The sequence below is a fragment of the Fonsecaea multimorphosa genome (assembly GCF_000836435.1).
Source record: "Fonsecaea multimorphosa CBS 102226 unplaced genomic scaffold supercont1.4, whole genome shotgun sequence".
NCBI lineage: Eukaryota > Fungi > Ascomycota > Eurotiomycetes > Chaetothyriales > Herpotrichiellaceae > Fonsecaea > Fonsecaea multimorphosa.
Window position 1 is genome coordinate 676,104 of NW_015971638.1, and position 22,861 is coordinate 698,964.

The 22,861-nt window shown below is 52.8% G+C and overlaps 9 protein-coding genes across 9 annotated transcripts; 5 read left to right on the top strand and 4 right to left on the bottom strand.

Moving 5' to 3' along the window:
• Positions 1-2,855: 2,855 nt before the first annotated feature.
• Z520_02888 (uncharacterized protein) lies at positions 2,856-4,796 on the top strand (the record flags this gene model as incomplete). Its single annotated transcript, XM_016773401.1, has 2 exons — positions 2,856-3,584; positions 3,639-4,796. The coding sequence occupies 2 exons, from the start codon at positions 2,856-2,858 to the stop codon at positions 4,794-4,796; spliced, it is 1,887 nt and encodes a 628-aa protein (XP_016635458.1).
• A 961-nt stretch (positions 4,797-5,757) lies between these two features.
• On the top strand, positions 5,758-7,482 carry Z520_02889 (uncharacterized protein; the record flags this gene model as incomplete). The annotated part of the gene is made up of 1 exon (XM_016773402.1): positions 5,758-7,482. One exon carries the CDS (start codon positions 5,758-5,760, stop codon positions 7,480-7,482), a length of 1,725 nt encoding a protein of 574 aa, XP_016635459.1.
• A 963-nt stretch (positions 7,483-8,445) lies between these two features.
• Positions 8,446-9,327, bottom strand: Z520_02890 (uncharacterized protein; the record flags this gene model as incomplete). Its single annotated transcript, XM_016773403.1, has 1 exon — positions 8,446-9,327. The coding sequence occupies one exon, from the start codon at positions 9,325-9,327 to the stop codon at positions 8,446-8,448; it is 882 nt and encodes a 293-aa protein (XP_016635460.1).
• An 878-nt stretch (positions 9,328-10,205) lies between these two features.
• Positions 10,206-11,573, bottom strand: Z520_02891 (uncharacterized protein; the record flags this gene model as incomplete). Its single annotated transcript, XM_016773404.1, has 1 exon — positions 10,206-11,573. One exon carries the CDS (start codon positions 11,571-11,573, stop codon positions 10,206-10,208), a length of 1,368 nt encoding a protein of 455 aa, XP_016635461.1.
• Positions 11,574-12,358: 785 nt separating this feature from the next.
• Z520_02892 (uncharacterized protein) lies at positions 12,359-13,157 on the top strand (the record flags this gene model as incomplete). Its single annotated transcript, XM_016773405.1, has 3 exons — positions 12,359-12,541; positions 12,615-12,714; positions 12,769-13,157. 3 exons carry the CDS (start codon positions 12,359-12,361, stop codon positions 13,155-13,157), a joined length of 672 nt encoding a protein of 223 aa, XP_016635462.1.
• Positions 13,158-13,202: 45 nt separating this feature from the next.
• Z520_02893 (uncharacterized protein) lies at positions 13,203-14,189 on the bottom strand (the record flags this gene model as incomplete). Its single annotated transcript, XM_016773406.1, has 1 exon — positions 13,203-14,189. One exon carries the CDS (start codon positions 14,187-14,189, stop codon positions 13,203-13,205), a length of 987 nt encoding a protein of 328 aa, XP_016635463.1.
• Positions 14,190-14,937: 748 nt separating this feature from the next.
• On the top strand, positions 14,938-18,600 carry Z520_02894 (uncharacterized protein; the record flags this gene model as incomplete). The annotated part of the gene is made up of 1 exon (XM_016773407.1): positions 14,938-18,600. One exon carries the CDS (start codon positions 14,938-14,940, stop codon positions 18,598-18,600), a length of 3,663 nt encoding a protein of 1,220 aa, XP_016635464.1.
• A 701-nt stretch (positions 18,601-19,301) lies between these two features.
• On the bottom strand, positions 19,302-20,228 carry Z520_02895 (uncharacterized protein; the record flags this gene model as incomplete). The annotated part of the gene is made up of 3 exons (XM_016773408.1): positions 19,302-19,593; positions 19,658-20,088; positions 20,154-20,228. The coding sequence occupies 3 exons, from the start codon at positions 20,226-20,228 to the stop codon at positions 19,302-19,304; spliced, it is 798 nt and encodes a 265-aa protein (XP_016635465.1).
• A 619-nt stretch (positions 20,229-20,847) lies between these two features.
• Positions 20,848-22,504, top strand: Z520_02896 (uncharacterized protein; the record flags this gene model as incomplete). Its single annotated transcript, XM_016773409.1, has 3 exons — positions 20,848-21,054; positions 21,120-21,263; positions 21,314-22,504. The coding sequence occupies 3 exons, from the start codon at positions 20,848-20,850 to the stop codon at positions 22,502-22,504; spliced, it is 1,542 nt and encodes a 513-aa protein (XP_016635466.1).
• Positions 22,505-22,861: the final 357 nt, after the last annotated feature.

Genomic DNA, 22,861 nt, shown 5'->3' on the forward strand with positions numbered 1-22,861 from the left:
ATGACGTCAACGCGTCGCGCAAATCGCGAGATCACGTGAATTTCTGCGCACATTGCATCAGCTGGCTTTGCTCCCTCCCATCATCCAAATACCCGAACAGTTGGTTCTGGCATTCTCTTAGTTCTATTATCAATATGATGAAGAGGCAGATTAGTGTTCCATCGCGGCTTCTTCAATAATGATGAATTTCCTCCTCTATAATGGCCCCCGGAAAGTGATGGGGGGTCAGACATTCCTTTCAGGCGCTTACGCAACCTCAAAACGATGTCATCGGACCGCAAAAGAGCCAGAGTTCGGATGACATTCTAAGTTGCTTGATACAGCACAGATTGATGGCAATCCATCTCTCTATATTCCGTCAGATGTCTGGGCTGCGACTGCATAGAGTCTGCGACATGCATAACTTTGAAAGTCATGCTGTACCATGATGAGGAGGGATGCCGTGTGCGTGACTAACAACCACCTAGTAGGTTTCGCATTTCCTGTTTGGTTGTTCATTGCAAATCCCACAAAGTGCCATACCTGTTGAAAGATCAGTTTGCAGAAGAAGCCCGAGCTGAAAATCGCGCGGAAACATGTACGACTCGAGATGCGACCAACCCGAGGTTTCGGAGTTTCAGGTTCTTGCGCAAACTCTGATTCTGGCAATTCAGGCTCGTCATTTGTAGGGTATGTGACGGCCCCAATTGGCACGATCCTAAAGGCGCCGAATTGCGCTTACGACTGGCAGACTCCTATCTCGGATGTTTCAACAACAGAACCCAACGACTCGAACCCCAATGAAGAACACTCTTTGTCGGACGAGCACTGGGTGCTTTTCACAGTTGGAGCGTGGGGAATGCGACCGGAAAAAATTCGTCGATCTCAGTCAAAATTAGCGAGCTGAGAAGCAATGCGACCTCGGCCGGGACCACGACGACTAAGATGTTTCTAGGAATAGTAATGCCATCCGGCTCGGGCCCTGCGAGTCCCAGACTCGGTACATACATGTATGATATATCTACGAGCGTGGGCAAGCACAGGCGCCCATCACGTTATCAAGCAAATTGCACCTGGTTTGAAGTCGCCGCCAGTTCCGCCAACCCGCCAAGATCCTGGTCGGTGTGGGCACTTGCAGCTGGTGCATTGCAGATCGCGAAACGATAGACATATCATTACCGCCGTGGCGGGCTTGCGGCGAGTGGCACCCTGATTGAGAGTTGTCTTTATCAGCATCTGCCAGCAAGCTAGCTGGGCCCAAATGGAGCGAGGTTGACAGTGGGCTGCACAATAGTAGTGAACCCTTGTGGAAAGGAACGCATCCTGTGGCAGCCGCTGCGGCAGCCCACGCCCGAGTGGTCGAAGGGATTGGTCGAATGACGGCGACGGATGCTTGCGTGTTCTTGACGACGGCCTCTTGAACGGCACCAGACTCCTTGGAACTCCACCCCCAATACGGCTCAGAAAAACTCACAGCTCACCCGCCTACAGGCTCAGACCGCTGACGCTTGCTAATCTTTGCCAATAGCACCAGATGGGTGCCAGATAGTGGCCATACAAAGCTCGCCAATTCCGCTACCGCTTCGGCCACTTTCTCGAACATCATTTCAACCAAGTGAGGGGTTGGCTTTCTTTCTTATTCTTTCGATTCCTAGTTTCCTAGTTCCAGCGCATCGCCGGGTCTGGCTCACAAATTTATGCTGTCCTCACTTTTCCGACCCTCAGCTCCGCCCGCTGACTGCCTCATGGTTTTCCCCTTCTTGCCCTCCCTCGTCTTGGGTGCCTCTGATTGCCTGGCCTCGGGCCTGGCCATACAAAACCCAAGGCATGCTCTCAGCCTGCCAGTCCCGAATGGCCAGCAAAGACACCGCTTCGGTTCGTCACCTGGCACTCTTTAGCTCGTAACCCGGGACGACACGCCGTCACAAGATAGCGCTACGTGCCCCAAAAGGTTGTTGGCGGCCGAAAAAGACACGCCGTGGAATGTCCTTCTATCTCGTAGTCACCGTACAGTAGTAGTTGCCCACCTGTCTCCAGATACTGAGACTCTCCCTGCGCTTTTTCGCTCTTTTCGCCATCGTGGACATTCTTGTCACCATAATTTGACATGGGACTATTTGTGACTCGTTCGGAATAAATCACTTCCTACACAGTACACAGTGCGAAAGCCACGTTCTTGTGGTACGAGTACGTACTGGCGTTCGTTGGACCGGGGGTGGGCCTCGTTTCACACACCCGTTGACTATTGCAGAATCCCAAGCCTCAGTGCGCACCTTGGACTTCCTTTCTTCCCTGAACCTCTCACCTCCCCATTACCTCTGGATTTCAGTCATCCAACGCTTCGGTCGCCATTTGTGGGCCGAGCAGAGAGCTTCATCAGCTATCTTTACTCTTGGGCATTCTGTCGCCTCCCAAATTTCACCGTCACCGCCACGACACATCGCTACAGCCACCATGCTCTAGCCCTCGACCATGTCTTGACGGTAGAGCCGGATGCTGTCGTAATTACCGTTGCGCCTCTTTTCTTCCATCTCTCCTTGGTCTTGGGATCATCGCAAGTGTTCGCCCTGCTCATCTGAAGCCTCGATTGGTTGTAGGTTGCTCCAGAATGGGACTTGGGAACCAAGCCCATTGTCCTCCAACTCTCACCCATTCCTCCTAGCCCACGTTCCCAATGGCTTCACTGCTCACCACCACTACCATTCATTGCTTCATACACCCTAGACTGATACGTTCACTTAGCGCCTCTCTCGATCGCAGAATCAGTCGAATAACCTCCATAAAGCCCTCTTCGCCCCAAGCGAACCCTTGATGAGTCCTCCCACGGCGCCTGAGGTATAAGAAGACAGTCATATATATTGGAGCCATTGGACAAGATGCAGGTCTCTAGTCTGCTCTCAGCTGAGGAACACAAGACATCGAAGACAAGGATGCCTCCTGCCAAGTCCATCTCCTTCGAGCTCCTCCTAGACGAGGGCTCCAAGACCAGGGCCAGGATTCCACTGCGGGTTGTGCTCAATACGCATGACAGCACAGAGTCGATCATTACAACCGTCAAGAACTTCTATGGCATATACGATGGGAATGGAGTGAGCTTCGAAGATGCCTGGGGCAATACTCTCATTGCCTCATATGAAAATCTCGCCCACAACTCTACCGTCTACGTGCGCATTGTGCCAGCGCCGCAGGCAGCTTCGAATGTGTACCCACATGGTTTGCACACTGGCGAGAGTGCGTATGAACCTAGACGCAGGCCCAGTTTGGGCGAGCCCTTTCAAATGTTACCACCTCACATGCGCGAGCAATCCCACTCGCCTTCTAGGCCTGCGTCGAGAGTTGCGCGTAAGCGAAGCATTTCTCCCACGCAAGGGCGAGGCCGTCGAAGTGCGTCGCAGCAGAAAGGGACATCTTATACGGCTGCCAGCCGAGGATCAAGTGCCACTGGAAGCTATCATGACGAGAACGGATATAGCGACAGTGAGGCCGGGCGCAGCTCAATCTCTGGATCCAAGAAAGCTAGAAGCGAGCCTTTTGCTAGCTCTGACATCAGTACTGCGAACGTCCTCCAAGATGGTCGACGTGGGCAGCCCATCTTTGACAGTTCGGTAAGCCCCCGAATGTGACCTTCGCTCGGCCCTTTGCTGACTTTACGTGTCCAGACCCTTCCTCTTTTTGTGCCTCCCCAGGTCCCGGTGACTGCATCTCAGTCTTCCATATCACCTCAACGACGTTCGCTCCCCCAAGAAGGCCCTTCGCCCTTGCACCCTTCGGGACAGAAGATCTATGGACTACAAATGGTCCCGGTCCTCTCTCCGCAGAGCTATGGACCCAGTCCCAATGGGTTCGCTGGTGGCGATCGAGGAGCAGGCGCCGATTTGGCAACACCTATGCACCAGCATGGTCACCGGCTCCGCGACAGATCATTCATGCAGCAAACCCATGTTGGGAGACAAGGGTATAGTGGGAACGGGGTCCTGCCGACACCGGACCCCACGGTCGCAAGTTGCATTTCAGATGAAGACGTGGCCCGTACATTGATTGCCTTGGGCGACGCCTCCAATTACTCTCATGGTCGTACCTCGAATTCGACCATGGATGAGACTTTCAGTGGTGTTGCCGATGCGGCTTCCTCGACTGGTGCTACAAGTGATAGCGATGAATACAGTGATGCAGAAGGCGGCCTCCCAAAACACAGAAAGTATCTTGACGATGAGGACGAGGAGTATGCTCAAAACAGCACCAAGGGTGATCACGAGGAGCACGAAGGCCTGCCCAAAACCAAGAAGATCAAGACCAAGATGCACGACGGCCCGTCTAATGGATACCGGCCCAAGTCGTCTGGGTTATTGAAACATGGTAAATCGTCCAAACCTAGGCCAAACAGTTTTCCAAAACCTGCCAAGCACTCGACACAGCCTGGCCTCATGAAGGCGCCGTCCGCACCAGCCTCTGCCGGGCAGGTCAGGAAGTTGTCTGGTTCAAGCCTCAACTTCCAACACCAACTCGCTGCGGATGAGGAAGATCTGTCTTCCAAACCTCGATGCCAGCGATGTCGAAAGAGCAAGAAAGGTTGTGATCGCCAGCGACCTTGCGGGCGCTGCAAGGATGCCGGTATTGGAATTGAAGGGTGCATCAGCGAAGACGAAGGCAACGGCCGCAAAGGGCGATATGGCAGGCACATGGGGGTTCCGGTCAAGAAAAGTGCCGAGGACCTTCTCCCTGAACAGTCTGACTCGGTCATGACTACGGCAGACATTTCAGCTGACTCAACGCTGATTCATGGTAGCCCCGACAAGAACAAGAAGAGAAAGAGGTGAGCAGCAGCCACAAAGGCACGCTCAGATTGTGTCGAAGCAAGAGTAGAAGAAGGAAGCTTGATCAAAGCCGAACAAGGATAAACGAAACCAGAGGCACCAGGGAATAGACTGGGGATTAAGGGCTGAAAAAAAATTTGGATCCAAATCGGCCGCGAGGCCGTTGTGTGACGAGATTGATGGACTGACAATGACGCGGCAAGTTGTTTTTGGCCTTTTTGTATTCGTGGGATTCGAATGGCCCCTTGACTCGAGAAAGTGTGAAGCGACGGGTCGTGTTGCACAAATTGCATGGATTTTCCTTTTGTGTTGGTGTCTTGTCTGGTGGACGAAATGGGGGGTATCTTTGTGATCTATTCTTTTGAGGCAAGGAGACTATCGATTAACCGCCGGGCCCGGAAGGACTTATGAATGTACGAAATGATAAGGGTCCTATATTTTGAATGCTATCAGGAAATCTGGCCACCTTCAGCTCTAGAATGACAAGTTCTGTCGACGTCCTGGGCACATACATACCTACTAGGTAGGTACCTAGATACCTAGCACGCCCACGTAGGCATGTGCACAGCCTTGTCGTGATAGGGTCCTTTGAAGCCCCACCACGTGACGAGGCTGTCAACCATTACGAGGTACACGACTCATGCGGGGAAATTTTGAGAAAAGAGTCGGTCCCCCAAAGCAAACCTGTTTAGTGAAAAGAGCGAAATCTCTTTAAGAAAAGGTCACCAAGTCTGCACCTCGGCATTCCTCGTGAAACTGACTTGTGCTTAGTAGGCGGCGCTCATCTTTTGTAAAGAACTACGTGGCGGTTTCCTCTCCAGCTCAATCCACCACCTGCTGAAGGCAACTCTACATTCACCTTTATTCCCGCCTCCAACTATCCAATGTCTACCACTTTATGACCTTCCGATCTGCGATTCAGTAGGGAAACGCCCATCAAGGTGGTGACCGCGAGTCATCTACCATGTCGGACGATTCACCTTCGACCGCTCCCACCGCAAGCGCCAGATCCACTACCCGTGGCGGCGCCGCGAAACCGAGACCTCGAGCAGGAATCCAACGGAAGACCAAGGCCGAAAGAGAACAGTTCGCGAAAGCAGAAGCCGAACGACAAAAGGCTCGAGCAGCCGAAGTGAATCGGGGTGCGAGAGGAGGAAGGGCGACGACTCGTGGAGGCAGAGGGAGTTCCGCAGCTGGCCATAGAGAGGAACCAGTAGCAGGCGGGGGCGTTTTCGGCGCAGGGTCCAGTGCAAGACTTCCAACAAAATCGAGGACAAGCTATGAAGGGTACGGTGAGCTGGTGGAGGGTAGCCTGCGACGTGTCGAAGACGCTCATCAGGCTGCTTCAGCGTCTGGTAGGGCTACAACCGCAGGCCATAACGGATCAGGCCAAGCGGTCACTCTCGCTGCTGGAAAGGCCGGCATTCCGAGAACGGCTGCAGCCCTCGATACGACTACGGACGAGGAGCCCGACGATGAGAATAAACGAGACATCGAGCGCATCATGATCTCGAGCGACGATGACGATGATGAAGATATTGTCACAACGAGTTCGAGAAAAGGGAAACAAAAGGCTACAAGCAGCACAAAGCGAATGCCCACCAGGGGTTTGGCTCTGAGACCAGTGCGTGCACCTCGAACATTGAAAGAGGAGGAAGGCCAGGAAGGAGACGCCGGGCGCCTGCGCAGCAAGAGAGCCCGCACAGCTGCGGGCCACAGTAAAGATGCTGAGCCACAAGAGATTGACAGCAAAAGTGAACCAGAAGAAGATACCGAGGATGCAGGGGACAGTGAATCCCTCCAATTCATCAAAGAACAGCCCTCCAGCCCCGAGATGCGCAAACGGACACTGAAGAAGCAGCTTGGTGCAAGTGCTGGCAAAACCACTGGGAGGGATGTTAACAAGGGACCTGTGACGGAGACGGTCGAAGAGCGCGCCGAACGCATGAGAGCCATGGAGGACACTCAGAAGCTGCGACGTCTATTCGTGCCTGCGCCAGCGACAGATGTGAAAATGAAGGTGGACGAGGACGAGGATAAATCGGAGGAGGAGGAAGATACCACGTCCGAACTGAAGGATGGCAAATTATTCCTCTTCCAGCTTCCACCACTCACGCCCTTCCTGGTCGATTCAACGACCGCAATGCATACAAACGGGGCAGCAGTCAAGACCGAACCCGGCACTACTGGCAATAGCACCACAACCATCGACCTCGAAGCGTCTGACGAACGCACAGCCGGCGCCGCGAATACCACCGATCCCGAAATCAAAGCCGACCCCGACGCGCCTGCGAAAGCGACGGCGAAGCCGGGCCTACAAATGGACGGCCTCCTCACGGCCTCAGAACCAAAACGTCTGCCCGCCGGGGTCGTGGGAAAACTCCGCGTCCACAAATCCGGCAAGGTCACCCTGGACTGGGGCGGGACGGACATGGAGGTCCGTTATGGGAGTGAGGTGAATTTCTTGCAGGATGTTGTTCTCGTGGAGCCTGGGCGGCGGAAGCAAGAAGACCCTGCTCAGGAAGAGGACGAGAATGGCGGCGCTAGTGGCGGTGGTGGTGACGACGATGATGATGACAGGGCAGAGAAAGAGAAACAGGAAAAGGACATCAAGGGCACGGCGTACGCGATGGGCCCCGTGAGGAGGAAAATGGTCCTGATCCCAGACTGGGTCAAGTTATACGACTGATCTCCCCGACCTCCTGCACCTTTCTCCGTTGGACTCACTTTAAAAGGGCGGTTCTTCAAAAGGACATCGATTGATTCATTGAACCCTGTTACATCTATCCCATCTCTCTGTCGGAAATGGGTACTCTTTTACACAAGGGAAAACAAAAAATAGAAAACAAAAGACACGGCTAATAGAGTCAAAATAGAATGAGTGGTGGTGATGATGATGGTGGTTGTTGGCCTTGGTCCAAAATAATAATAATATAAAAAAGCAATGGAGAGTGAAGGACTTTTTACCTACGAGTAGTTAATATCTACGGAACCTGCTCAAAAAGCGGGCATATGGGGGCCTTGTTCATTGATAGTAACCCCCCCGGAAGCGCCAGCATTATCATCGGTATCATGACATGGCAAGGCATGGCAATGGCAATGGCACAGGGTTTAACAAGTTTCTCTGAGATAGTACAGAGTCTTGATGTGTACCTGTACTAGTAATAATATATCGTTGATCAGTCCCAATTCCCAACTCCTTTCACATTTATGACTTCCGAGTCTAATGTACCCGCTCTGGGTCCCGAGAGAACAGGTATTATATTTTACCGACAATTCAATCTATTACCTCCGTATCGTGCCTGGCACCATGGACTTCGCTGTTCCCAGTCGAGCCTGTATATATTGACCTATAAAAATGTCCAACAACTTTATAATACTCCTATAAGAGGTACCACGCGCGGAATCCTCGCCTGACTCCCCACGCTGGACCCATTTGGGTTTCCATTACGCCTCCAAAGCAGACCCATTCGCGTATATGCAATTGCTCGTCTTCATGTTGTAATGTTCATTCCCCAAAAAGCAAAAAGCCACGCCTGGCCTTTCAGTGGTATATGTACGCGAGTTTCTCTCATTTGCCTTCCAAGTGCGTTGTCGAGTTCTCGGAGTTTTTATTGCATTATTGACCACGCCGTCTCCCCTGTTTCGGTCTTTATAGGTAGGCCACGCACATCGTAGCGATGCCCACAGCAAGAACAGCCAGCGTCCCTGCCTGAAAAACACGGCCCGCATCATTGGCAATGGGAAGTGGCCTAAGAGGTACAGAGTCCAAGTGAGCCGCAACGGGTAATTCGACACCCCCGTCAAGCAGAGGAACAACTTCTTCTTGGTCCGAGGTCGGTTTGTCGACTTCCTCCGTGGACAATAGCTCCATCCACCCTTTGCCCATTTGCCTTAGTTTCTCCGTCCACGATGCGGTCTCTTGCACAGGACCGCTTCCCGCATTCGAAGTTTCGCTGCCTTCTTTCAGGGGGTTGTCCTCTGCCAAAGGAGCCTGAGTTGGGAGACTTCTCTTACTCCTCACCTGTCCCACCGTGCCTGAAATGGTCCCTAATCCAATTGTACCGGCACCTGCGCTAGACCATTGATCCGGGACCGGGACGAACGTCTGAGTGTAGACCACCGGCACTTGCGTGACCTCGCCCGCCGCAATGACTGAATTGATGTAATATGTTGTGATCGGACTGACTTGACTGATCGCGGTTGAAGCCGCAGCAGGCGCACCTTGGCCTGTAACTTGCCGGACTTTCAGGTCGGGGACTGCGTTGGCATCGAGACCGAGAGGGAGGATATGGTATTCATTTTTGTTTTCGAGAGACGGTGTAGGTGTGGGTACCGAGGATGCGGGATACGGTGTGTTCGAAATAGGTTCGAGCGTTGCAATAGGAATCCAGCGAAGTGTGTCGAGATCTGAGGGTAAGGGTTGTATGGCGTTATTGTCTATCGGCGGGTGGATATCCAGGGGAACGAACGCGTGGGTGGTGCTGTAGATAAGGGAGGAGAGGAGGAATGTGGTGACGGTTTTGGTAGACATTTTGCTGAACGCGGCTGCGATGGTCTCTGTACAAAGATGGGCGAACGCCGTGGTGGCTAGTCACGTCTGCGATGCGTGTATCGAATCACAGCATGCCCGTCTAACAGACAATCGCTGGACTTGACAGATCGTGATAGGTATCCTCGATAGTAGGCGCAAAGAAGAACAAGATAAAAGGTCAAGGATATGTTAATCCAAGTCAAAGGTCAATGTCAGAGCGGAAAGACAACGTCGCAGTGCGGGATAGGAGCTGGCTGACATCAAGTCAAAGCCTCAATGGTGGTCGGGGGACAGAGTCTGGGAGCCGCACTGCAAGACGGACTCTCGGGGCTGGGGGCTAACAGCTGTTCAGGGTCATGCGCCCAAACGACAGGCGACAGCTGGTGGTGAGGGACCCTGTGAGCAGTATGAGGCAGTAAAGATGTCAAGGAAAAGAAAGAGGCTTGCAGGACTCAAGCGAGGGCTGTACAGAAACAAAGAGCGGTGCTGACGCGTGGCAGGAGGCCGGGCAATCAAGAAAAGTAACAGAGTCGGCGGACGGAAGTAGTAAGTCGGACTCAGCTCCAGTTTCCCCGATTGGCTCGAAGGCTCCCATGGATACTGCCAATCAGCCAATCATGGACTACTAGGCAGAAGTAGGCTAATCTATATCTAGACTAGTAGAGATAAATATAACCATACAGTGCACTCATAATTACAAGGTATCGAGTACCTATGTACTACCTAGGATACATAGCTAGGTACATCACCATTATCCAGCAGGACAATGCTTCAACTCGGATCCAACTGTGCAGAGATCTGACATTATTTCTCTAGACATTCTGTACACATTTTCAGACGGCAAAAGCTCTTAATCTCAGTGAGCAACATACGTATGTTCAGCTGCAAGTTGGTGGTACAAATCCAACAGTCCATCCCATCGAGCCCATGATCACCACCAACATTGCCAATGCAACGGCCACGCTGCTAGCACCATAGATCCAGCCATGCCTTCGGCGAAGCCCCTGGATTTCCGCAACCCACGTACTGACCGTGGTAAGGCAGCCGCAAAATCCGTCCATAATCCCTTGCAGCACCGCACAAGCGTTGGACCCGGATGCGGCGATGGTGCTCGAGTGTTGCAAATCCCAGGCCATGCCTAGCACCGCCGTGCCAAAAATATTGACGGCGAATGTGCCCAGCGGGAAGGACGGTATAATGGCGTTCATGTGCTTGGACATGTAGAAGCGAAGAAGGCAGCCCAGCGGTGCAAACACAAGGGGCAAAACCGCGCGGAACCTCCAGTGTATATCGTTCCCAGGGGGCCAAATAGCCAGAAAGACTGCTCCAAGCCAGGAACCAAACCCGAGAATGACACCCAACGGATCCAGCACTTTGCGACAGAATCTGAACGGTAGCGTTGGCGTGACTGGTTGAAGCAAAAGAGCCAGCTGTGCGCCAACCATCAGCGCCGCCAGAGAGACGGCCGGATGGACAATCACAATGGCAAGCAGAGCCAAGAATGAAAAACCACCATTCCTATGCGCGACAACCCGATCCACCTGGTATGGCAAGGTCCGCGAAGGCGACTGGAGGTCATTCGTCAAGGCCAAAAAGCAGTCGCGGATGAAGGAAGAAAAGGACGTGAATGAACCACAGAACCCCGTAGCGAGCCCGATGTAGAGTGGAATGGTCTTTTTGACCTTGATATGGTCCGATGCTGGCGCTCCGGGGTCTCTTGATCCCCATTCTTCCCGGAAAAGTTGACGATCTTCCGTGAGGAAGCCGAGGAAAAATGAACCACCTAGGTTGGCCCATAATACCCGGCTCGAAAAAGGTGAATTCGGATACAGTGTGAGGGCATCGACCCCCAGTCGTGCCAATGTCCCAAGGAGTGAAAAAAAGACCAACCAAGAAATAATGTAGACCTCTGTGGCGGCATATGAAGTCGTGGGCTCCGGGGCCTTTGTCCCTTCCTCCCCTTCCTCCTCTTGTTGCGCCTCCTCCAGGCTGGTGCGATGACCTCCAGTCTCTTCATCGCTTGGCTTTTCTCTTGACGGAACGGGTTCAGGTGCCGCCAGTTCTCCGAGGGCTTCTCGGCGATCTTTTGTATAGTGTCGACTTAGCCGACGCTCAATGTCTTCTAGTGAAGGACGCCTGGGGTCTTCCGGTTGAGCTGGGGCCGGAACAGCCATCTCAGTCAACTCCTCCTCGTCACCTCCGCTTCTCCGCCGCCCTCGAGCCCCTGCTCCATGGTGGTCGTGCATTTTTATCGCGCTCGGCAGTAGTTGGAGCTGTCTCGCGCCGTTCGAAGGGCTCTCTTGCGGAGAGGTACTGTAAAGTTGATCGGTCTCGCTCAAGGGAGAAATGAGGTCTGACGCGGCCGCAGGCACTTCGGGTTCACCTGCATCAATAACAGAATCATGACAGATGCGGGGAGGAGAAGGGTGAGACAATCATCGCGTCCGTGCTTCTCGCAAGCATATCAAGTGATGAGAAAGTGAGATAGATTTGGGTGCGGCGGAGTCAATACGGATTCCAGAGCAAATTGCCGTTCGAACCGGAAAGCCTGCGATTGACTCCATGACGCACTCTACAGCGTCCCAATATGTGCACCAGACACCCACAGACTGCGCACTCAGCAGTCACGGTCTGCTCCCAATCAATTACCTTGACTTGGTGGTGTATTGAGATTCGTTCTCACCAAGTCGAGCTCTCTCCAACGGGTGCGCGCACGACGAGATACCTCACACTCCAAAGCAATGCGGGCGGCACTGGAGATCGGAATCCGCCGTGGCACACTACCAGTACCTCGTACTCTTCGTACTCTCCGTACTCTCCCTTGTCTCCGTACAGAGCACATGCCCTTGGTGCCCCTCCCTCCCTTTGTGCAACCCCCACTATTGACGGCAGAGGCTGATACAGCGCTCCTGGGGTCCGGAACGCGGCCATTGTTGCATCCTGCTCCAAATTCTAGATACAAGTCGACGTCGCCTTAGATCGTTCTATTCCTTTTACATCTTCATATCGTATCCCCGTCCTTTCCATAGATATGGCGTCGACGTCTCTGCCTCCCAATGTCCATCTTTCAAAACACCCATGCCTTCGCGCAAAGCTCAGCCAGCTGAGATCCAAGGACACCAACGCCCGCGAGACAAAGACCCTTATCCACGAGATTGCTTTGTTGTTGGGGGCCGAGGCGCTGGCGCAACTCGAGATCGAGTCTTTTGGAACAGTGAGTCCGTCTTCTATGTCCTTTGGAGCATTCGTGCTGATCGAGATCCAGACTGACCCATGTTTTGATGTAGGATGAGACCCCTATCGGATATAAGTATCCAATTGAGACTATCGACTGCCACAAACTCACCGTTGTCCCCATCCTGAGAAGCGGACTCGGTATGGTTGAAGGTGTGCTGCCTGCTCTCCAGGAAATGTCTTCATAGGAACTGATGCACAGCGCAGCAATCCAAACTCTCCTGCCTGATTCCGTTTCGGTCCACCATCTTGGCCTCTTCCGTGAAAAGATGACTCTGCAACCTGTCGAATACTACAACAACCTCCCCCAGTCCCCTGAGTTGGTGGCGAAATTGGCCATCATTGTCGATCCTGTTTGCGCCACAGGTGCGACAGCATGCGCCGCGATCCAGATGCTGAAGGATTGGGGTGTTGAGAAGATCATCTTCTTGTGCGTTTTGGGCGCACTCCCAGGGATAACAAGAGCCGCTGCGGAGTGGCCAGAGGGCACGCAGGTGTGGGCGGGCGGCATGGACGATGCGCTGACTGATCAAGGCATGATCAAACCGGGCCTGGGGGACATCGGTGATCGTCTCTTCCTGACCATGGGAAAATGACGGGCAGTCCCTCAAAAGGCCACCGGGGAACAAAGAACGAACCCGTCACTTGAGGCAAATGAGTGCTTGATGTCCAAACACTCGTTCAACTGTGCCTTCTTGATTCAGAAGTCTTCCAAGCCATCTTTTTGCGCCATCAACCTCCTTCGCTCCAAATTTTACCAAGATGAAGCCTCTTGTCTTCGCTGCGGTCCACAGAATACCATCTTGTATTTCGCGTTGTTTAACCTGCTCTGTCTGGTCGATTCCATCGGCCTGAAACATACCTTCGTTCGTCGTCCAATTTTTAGCTCCAAGGCGAGGTTGGCTCGTGAACTCGTGCATGAAAAATTCCCCGAGCTTGTTGAAGACAGGACCGTAGATAATCAAGGTCCCAAAGATGCCCATGTTGTTGGATTTGTCCAATAAACCTGTGCTTCCAAGTCCGTCCTCGTGGAGCATCACGGCGTCACGAAGCAGCAGTCTTCCTTTTGATCGCTCGTCGAATTCCCGGACCTCATTCCTGCCTTTCCAATTCCACAGAGTCCAGCTCTCGCCCCGTGCACGGCGGCCTTCACTCACCCAGTCAAGCATTAACAAACTGCTGGTGGCGTCTGGCTGCACATAGAAGGTCTGCCTCTGCTCGTAGACACTCTCTGCGAACGGCTGAGTAGGATCTGGCAGATAGCACAAGGAAGCGTGAGATCCGATCCTAATATCTAGATTTTGCCTGCTGACGACTGACCTCTGAGGAGACTTGAAGATCTTAGTACTTCCTTGCGTGACGAGGACAAGCCTCGTGGCATCTTGCAGGTCGACTTTGACGCTGATCTGGTCACCTCCCACCAGCCCGCCTCCATAGGTGAGCAGGAAGACGACCGTCACAGGCTTTTCCTCGCTCGAATGGTGGGGGTCAGGAGCAATAAGTTTGAGAGGGTATTGATATGTACATTTCGAGAGAACTTGCCGCTCTGGTGGCAGGAGGGCCAGAAGGATTTCACCGCTTCCTGCTACAGAGGATGAGGCCGCGAACGGCGAGAGTGGGAGAGACATTACTGCTCGGACACCCCAACAGCCAGGACGAGAAGATATGCCTAGCCCTGCGTTTGTGCCATTCTGTGGGACAGCTGCCAGGATTCGACAGAATAAACTGAACCAGGAGCGAAGAGCCTGAATATTCGGGTTGTGGTCAGTGATTGATCGGCTGCCTCTTCCAGGTCAAGCCTCGAAAATTTGTTTATCTCAGCACACAATGGCCGGCTCACAAATCCCTGCCTCTGTACGAGGTCTGGGGTACATGGGCTGAAACCTGCCTAGGTGCGGGAGGTCGCATGGCGGGGTTTGTGCCTGTGGATGCCTGTATCGCGGCACCAGATTAAAACTTTCGTGCGTTGATGGCCCTGGCTGGCCCCTAATAATGCCACCTGAATGGCCTCGGTGGGAAGTAACCAGGTGACCTCGGAGTCGCCCGCATCGCCCAATTTTTCCCTTCGGCTTAGGTGGGTTCGTAGGGAGGGCCCTGCCTGAGCTGCCTCACTGCCTCCGCCGCCGTAAAACTCCACCTCAATCCACCCTGCGCGTCACGCGTTTCCTGCGTGTTACTTTGTTGGGAGGCTTCATACCATTTACTCCGTTTCGCTTGAGTCGCACTCTGCGCATTTGCGCCTACCTGCTCATTCAGCTACCTCGCCTTCAACTGATTCATCTTCTTCCATTCTCGAGACCGCCACTGTGCTTATCTTTCCTCTTCGAGCCCCGAAACGCGTTCTCCCAGTACGAACCCCGTCAGAGGAGGGAAATCATGGAGCCCGTCGACACCGCACAGGATGACCCACCAGAATCCCGCCGCAGGTCAGGAAGAGCGGTGCGCAAACCAGAAATCTACTCGCAGGGACTGCGCGACAGCAGCGTGCTCGCAAATGGTACTGGCAAGAGGAAGAGAGTAGCCGACTCCACCAACGAAGACGATGATGAAAACGACGAGTCAGAAGAGGATGACGAAGAAGAAGAGGAAGATGAGGACGAGGACGAAGAGGACGAAGGAGAGCCAGACGAGGAGGAATTGAAAGCTCAACGACGAGCGCAGAGAGCAAAAGCCGCCGCCGCTAAACCTGCAACCAAGCGCGCAAAGACATCCTCCGGAGCCAGCACAACTCTCGCCATTCGCTCTACGAATATTCAGAGTAAGCCCGCGGCAAGAGCATCAAAATCTAGCAAAGCTCGTGCTCGACCCAGTCAAGCGCATCAACAAGGACTTTACGCCGAAGTGTTTGGGAGAGGACAGTCGCCCGAAGATGCCGCTTCTTGGTGGTTTGAAGGGGTCCAGAAGGACAGCGTCAGGGCATTGCGAGACCTAGTCAACTTTGTCCTCCAATGCATCGGCTGTGACTCGAAAGTCGAGCAACAGGATATTGAAGATCTGGACTCAGTCCCCAGCAAACTTGGCGATATTCTTCAGGAATACGAACAGCAAAAGCCCCCCGACTACCCACTTATCTCGAAGCAGAAACACTACGCAGGATTTCAAGACGTCCTGGAGGAATTCTTCAGGGCCATTATTAGGGTCCTGCATACGTCCTCTGCCTTCTACGACCAGCCCGAAATATACGACAACATCCACGTTTGGGTTGCGACAATGTCGGGCGCAAACTACAAATCCTTCAGACACACTGCAACGATAATTTCATTAGCCATGAGCACCGCTCTTTGCGAAGTGGCAAAGGAGTTGCAGGACACCATGGCAACGCTGAAGACTCAGCTTGATGCCGAAAAAAAGAAGAAAAAGCCCAACCGGGGCCGGATCAAGAGCATTGAAGAGAGTCAGAGAGCGTCCGAAAGTAAGCTTGATGCTATCGACACTCAGTTGCGAGACGCCTTTGATACCGTCTACATCCATAGGTACCGAGATGTGGAAGAGAGAATCCGCGCTCCCTGTGTTGCAGCGCTGGGCAACTGGATTGTGCTCTATCGCAAAATGTTCCTCGAGGGCCAATACTTGCGATATCTAGGCTGGGTCCTGAACGACACAAGTGCCCATACCAGACTGGAGGATATCAAGCAACTGAAGAAATTGTTCAACAATAAGAGCAACATTGCCGCTCTAAGAGCCTTCACCGATCGTTTTCGGACGAGGTTGGTGGAAATGGGCGCGAGGGATGCCGACATCAGTGTAAGGGTGGAGGCCATTGAGCTGCTGGACCGACTCCGGGATGCAGAGCTATTGGAACCGGACGATATCGATACCATTGGACGATTGATCTTCGACAGTGAACCTCGGATCAGAAAAGCGGTGGCCAAGTTCTTTGTCTCCAACATCGAAGACCTCTATCGCGCCACGATTGAGGACTTCGAAGAGACTCAGTACGATGCCGCCCTTCCAGACGCGGAAGGTGTGGACGACTTTATGGTCCCCACTAGATCTTGGATCAAGTTCAAGTGCTTGGGGTCGGTCCTTGCTGGCTATGACAACGACGAGGAATCCTTGGATGGGACGACGGTGCAACCTTTACACATGAATTCGATTTCAGACTCGCGCTATACTCTTGCTACCCAGTCGATCTTCCCTCACATGGCAGAATTGCACCAGTGGGAAAACTTGGCAGGCTACCTCCTCTACGATCACACATCCATCCCATCGCAGGGCGATGATGATGACGTCGAGTTCCAGGTACAGCAGGCATACAAGCTGAGTGCGGGCGAAGATACCATCCTGTTGGACGTTCTGCATTCGGCGGTCAAAGCGTACCTGCAGTCGATTCTTGATCCGCCGACTGGACGCAGAACCAATGTCTCAAAAGATCAGATCCGAGAGAAACAAGAGTCGGCAGCGCAGAATCTCACGGCGCTTTTGCCTCGATTGTTGAACAAATTCGGCAGTACGCCACAAGCCGCGTCGTCCATCCTCCGCATCGAACAGCTGCTGGATATCGGCTTGATCAACGAGCTACAGAGCGCCGAAGCCAGCTATTCCGCAATCCTCGACGATATCACCAAACAATTCACGTCGCACTCGGACAAGCAAGTTCTTGCAGCGGCCAGCGCGGCTCTCCGCAATGCGCAAAGCTACGAATTGACTAAAGAGGTCGCCAATGCTAAGGTTCAAGAGATCTGGACTGATTCCGTCACAACGCTGGCAGATCTTCTTCAGGGCGAGGCTGTCGGGACACGGGGTACGCTCGACAAACCCTCCCTCGCTGAGGTTGTGAACACCATCATCCGTTTGGCTGAGCTGGCAGGTGTACATGACTGCAGCCATGTAATCGAAGGCAAATTAAGCACTGGATCATCAAGGAAACGAAAAGGCAACACGGGCAGCCCACAAACTCTGCTCAGCCTATTATTGCGACTATTGCATCGGGGCATACCCGACGAGGACACCACGGCTGCTTTTGCGGAGCTCGAAGATCAATTATGCAGTGCCGTCCTCGAGCTATTTTCGCGCTATTTCCGCTGGAAGGTGTTCGGGTTGAAGAAAGCAATCAACAACAGCGACGAAGCGCAGCTGTCCACCGGGTCATTGACAGGGCTCGCCAGGACGCGGACAGAGTTTGTGGACAGCATTGCTCCCGTAATTCAGATGCGTAGGCCTCTTGATCCAGTGCGGTACCAAGCGATCCTAAATGTGGTGGAACTCTTCGCCCTCTTCGCCACAATAAGAAACATGAGGCCCGAGAAAGGTGATTTGGATGATGACGCAGACCGAAATCTGCGGAGTTTGATCACGTACATCCCCGACGATATTGTCAAGGAAGTCATGATCACGCACGAAAAGATGGAGCAGTCGTTTGCGAAGAAGACGCATCGAAAGATAGAGTCTGTCAGCGGAAAACGAAAATCAAAAGATTCAGGAGGCAGGAATGAGGACGATGAGGACGATATTGAGAAGCCGCCTGAAGATTCGGATGAGGAACGGGACGATTCAAATGACGAGGAGGACGAGGACGAGGCGGGTGAAGACGACGAGGGAAAGAAAGGCAGGAGCGCAAAGAAACAAGCCGCCCTCCTGGCAGAACAGAAGCTCTGCGAATTGACGAGCAAGATCATCTTTACCCTTGTGGGCGGTACGATTAGGGCTGAAAAGGCTGTTAAGGAGAGGTTGATGCTGAATCGTACAAAGTTGGGCAAGAACTACTCTGTGCTGGTGGGATATTTGGAGGAAAAGAAAAAGCCGGCCGCGAAGAGGAAAGGAGGAAAGGTCGTTTCAGAACAGGAGAAGGATGGCAAGAAAGGGAGCAGCAAGGACAAAGATCAACGCGGTAAGACGGCGATTTCGGAAGAAATGGTGCTGGACGATGATGATGTTGAGGATCCTGACGAGGACGAGGCGCAACGACAGCGCGAGTTACAGGAAGACGAGATTGAGCAAGAAGGAAGTGAAGCGGACGGGGACGGTCCTGGAAAGGAGCAACGAGGTCAACCAGAGGGTGAGAGCGAGGAGGACGACGACGAGATCATGGGCGATTGACGGGATGCAAAACGAGTCTTCTCTACGTGTTCTTCATACGAAAACTGGGGAATGAGTCGGATCCGCTATTACTGTGTGAAAGAGCCACGGAAAGCCAGCGTAAATGGATGTTGTCTTGCCAGGACGAGCTGCAAGCTTATTCAAACAATCTTCAGTCAATCTTTGTACTTTCGCTTTTCTACTCCTGTTTATATGAATTTGGTTTGTGTGTGGGCTTCTGCTGCGCTCGAGACCAAATCTGCAGTCTTGTCCCATCCACCTGCTTGGCTAGCGAGATGCCAGAGAGTGTGGCATTCAGCCATTGACACTGCCATGTTTATCCTCTCATCCCTTGGGTCCATTGGGCGACACACCCCTTCTTCCACATTCCATGCTCCTTGGTGTCTCGATAACCTCCAGATCGTCTGCACAGGTTCAAAAGGCCCCAGCACCATTTGTAATATGCATTTTCCTCCCGGGTAATACTAGTACAGCATGTTGAAGTTTCCCTATGCCAAAAAGTCGTTTCCGTCAATGCCTGCTTTTCGTGGTGATGCTGAGGTTGTTCCCTAATTTCTTGTACTTCTGATAGTCTTTTCTCTCGATTGTCCACCCATCCAACGCTTCAAATGCCGTACCCTCGTTGAAGTCTAAGCGCTTCAGCTCTGCCTCCTTGAGTACCAAGGTAAGGCCCAGCTTCTCTCGGCGAGGCGAGCGTGACTCTATTCGGCCTTTCCACGGCTCTTGGGCCTTGCGCCGCTCTTGACCCTTCTTGCCTCAGGTCGTTGGATGTGGTGGCTTGGGATCCATTCCTCGTTGTATGCTTTGCCGGTTGCGACAGCTGGACCATCAGAATCCGATGTAACACCGCTGTCGACCTTCTTAACCATGTCGCTCCTCTTGCCGCCCTTAACGGCCTTGCGCTTCTTGGGGAAGTATGGGACGATCCAGATGGTGTAGAAGAAGTAACCGACACCAACGGCGCACGCGAGCAGGAAGAAGTACAGGAAGAGACTGATACAACAGATATTAGTCAAGATGAAATGTAACCACTCTCTGAAAAAGAGGGGATGCTCACAGTTGAGGGTCAAAGATACTCGCGTCTGGCTCGACCACAGTCACAGTGCCGTTGAACGCCTGCAGGGTGTAGAAGGCGTTCTGCGAACTAATCACCGCAGCCAAGTTGAGTCTTAAGTCCTGAGGGTGAAGGTTCGTCTGGAAACGGTAGGGCAGCGTCTGCTTTTCACCCGGGGGGATCTCAACGGCATATTGAGCCGTAGTGAGGTTTCGAACAATGCGAGCATTCGTGCCGTCGAACGTCCACAGGCTTCCACCAACGAATTGGACCGTGACAGGCTCGGGTTCTTCGTTCAGGAAAGCGAGACGCGATTCGTAGGGTCTGCCATTGGTGATCTTGATGCCGAAAATTTCCGCGTCGGGGAAGGTTGCTTCGACCGAGACGGCAAGAGCGGGAGACTGAGAGGGATTTTCAATCTCTTCTTCCACCTCCTAAGAATCAGTTGGTTAGCCATGTCTAACGGGGTAGTGGCCAGGGCGCAGTTGGGAGTGCTCACCACGTCTGCTTGGGCGAAAGTGCCTGCAGCCTGGAAGCCAAAGAGCAGCAGGGCGAGATCCAAGACGCGAACCATTGTAGCGATGTGCAGAGGGAATACTAAGAAAAGGCAATGTGGTTGCAGATGTGGCCGGTGGCTATGAAAAGAGACACAGTTGTATTTTTGCCATTGGGCTCAGAACTGTCTGTCGGCGCACCTTGAGCTTGAGTGGCTTGCTCCTCTAGTGGCGGCTGGGTGGCGGCTAGAGACGCCAGTCTCGTAGTCATCCAGCCGCCGTGGCGGTCGCGCTAACTCACAAAAGCTTCCCTAAGCGCCCGGTCACGCCAAAAGCATCTCCTGGAGGATGCTGGCCACTCAACGCCCATGCCGCCGTCTTGGGCAGCCTAATGTGCCCACTGCGCCCACTGCGCCCACTGCACATGCTGAAATGCCCACCCAACGCGTCGCCCCCAGGAAAAAAAGAGTCTCCATGCGGCTGTAGTGTATTCTTTGACGTGCGCCTGGCAGCATTTGACCATGCAGGTTCTTTACCTTGCATTCACCGCCAACAACCACAGCAGCACAAAACGCACGGCTTAAACCCTCCCTCTCTTCCTCTCCCCTTCCTCTCCTCCACTCCTCTTGTCCTACCTGTATTTTTCATCATATTGACTTCCAGCCATCTTCGTCTGGACCAACTACAACTCTTACCCAAATGCCCGACATGGCGCGTTACGATCCCTTCTCACCTACTTTCGACCATCCTCTACTAAATTCCAGCCCGGACTACAGTTCGCGGAATGGCTCGTTGGGATCCAGTCGTCCTATAGGCGACATGAGCGCCGTCACAAACCAAATATCTTTTCGTGAAAGAAATAAACGGCTACGAGGCCTTGAAGAGGAGAGAAACCGAATGATCGAGGTATATACCAACCTGCGTACCAGATTAGCAAGTCGTATCCACAGAGAGCTAATAGCACATATTAGGAACTATTGTACCAGCTTGAAAGTACTCAGATCCAACTGGACCGACTGCAGCTTGAGAACAGCAGAGAAGCCCAATATAACAGAGAGGGTCATCTGCGAGAAGCCACTCTTCATGAACAACTGATTCAGGTCAAGGCAATTATGGTGCGGGTTGGAATTCCAGTGTCCTTGACAGCAGCTAACTCTTCTCCCAGGACCGAAATCCTTTCATTACGGTCCTCCTCGATGGCGATAATATGATTTTCACAAAGGAGTTATTGTCAAAAGGCGAAAAAGGTGGTCAAGAGGCGGCAAATATGATTTTCGATGCCGCCACGGCCTTTGCTGCAGAGCATCTCCACCATCTCGACGCCCCCAAGATCCTCACGCGAATTTATGCCAATGTTAAATCGTTGTCTGAAACCTTGACCAAACTGAAAATCATCGAACGCCCGTCGTTGTTCGACGACTTCGTGCGCGGCTTGAACAGCACTCAACTGTCCTTTGACTTTGTCGACGCCGGAACCCGACCAGACAGCACCAAAGAAAAGGTCTTGGACCAATTCAGGACCAGTCTCTATGATTGTCATTGCCATCAAGTCATTCTTGGATGTTCTAGTGACGGCCGTTACGCGAAACTGCTTGAAGATACGATAAAAGATACCACCGTCCTGAGTCATATCACCTTACTGGAAGGCGTACCATTTGAGAAGGAGATTGCGACTTTGAAGGACAATTTCAAGACCGCAAAATTTGACAATGTGTTCCGTGTCACAAAACTGGCCACTGCATCGGCGATGCCCAAAGGGCCACTACAAGCCGTTACGGCAACCCTGCCCGCCCTTTCGCGTGTCGAGTCAAATGGCACAAACGGGTCGGCGTCAAGTTCAAGCACACCGGCTCTGACTTGGGCCTCGTTGACCGCACAGCCCTCGGCTCCGGCCTCAAAAGCGCCCAGCACCACGCGGACGTCGACGCCAACCTCAATGAAAAGTCCGGAGGCTGTGGTTGCAAAGCCAGTGATCAAGACGATTGAGAGAAACCGGCATGGTCAACGCATCGATAAAGTCGACTCCTCCATCCCCAACCACGAAATCCAGCGGATCAAGAAACTCAAGCTCTGCAACATTTTCTACCTCCAGGGCACATCGTATTGCACAACTAACAATTGTTCTCACTCGCACACTTATCCTCTTTCAAAAGGCGAGCGCAACGTGCTGCGAGAAGTGGCCCGCATGACTCCTTGTTATTACAAACTGGATTGCACGGATCCCGAGTGCATCTACGGGCACCGGTGTCCCCAGAATAAGCCAGATGAGTCAGGCTGCTGGTATGGCGAGGACTGTCGGTTCTTTGGCTGGGGGCACGGGATTGATACCAGAGTGGTTAAGACGACCAAAGTTTGAACTGGCTAGGCGAAATGAAACTCAGTGATGGCGCTGGGGATGGTATTGTACCCCCGACTCTCTCTGGCCTCTTTCTTCTCTCTCTCTCTCTCTCCGGCTGCCATCGAGAGGCTGTCCGCACTATGTTTCAATATAATCTTTTTTATCCTTTCCGTGGTCTTGATGATGCAGGTCTCTCACAAGGCGGGTCAGCAGTATAAAAAGGCGCGTGATTTATGGGGGCGCCGTGGTTTGAGGAAGCACCTGGGGGTTTTTGACCGCATGAGATACCCTCCCCCCATTCCCACTTTCTTTCCCTGAATCAATTCAATTCATTCATTCATTCAATTCATTCATTCATTCAATTCATTCATTCAT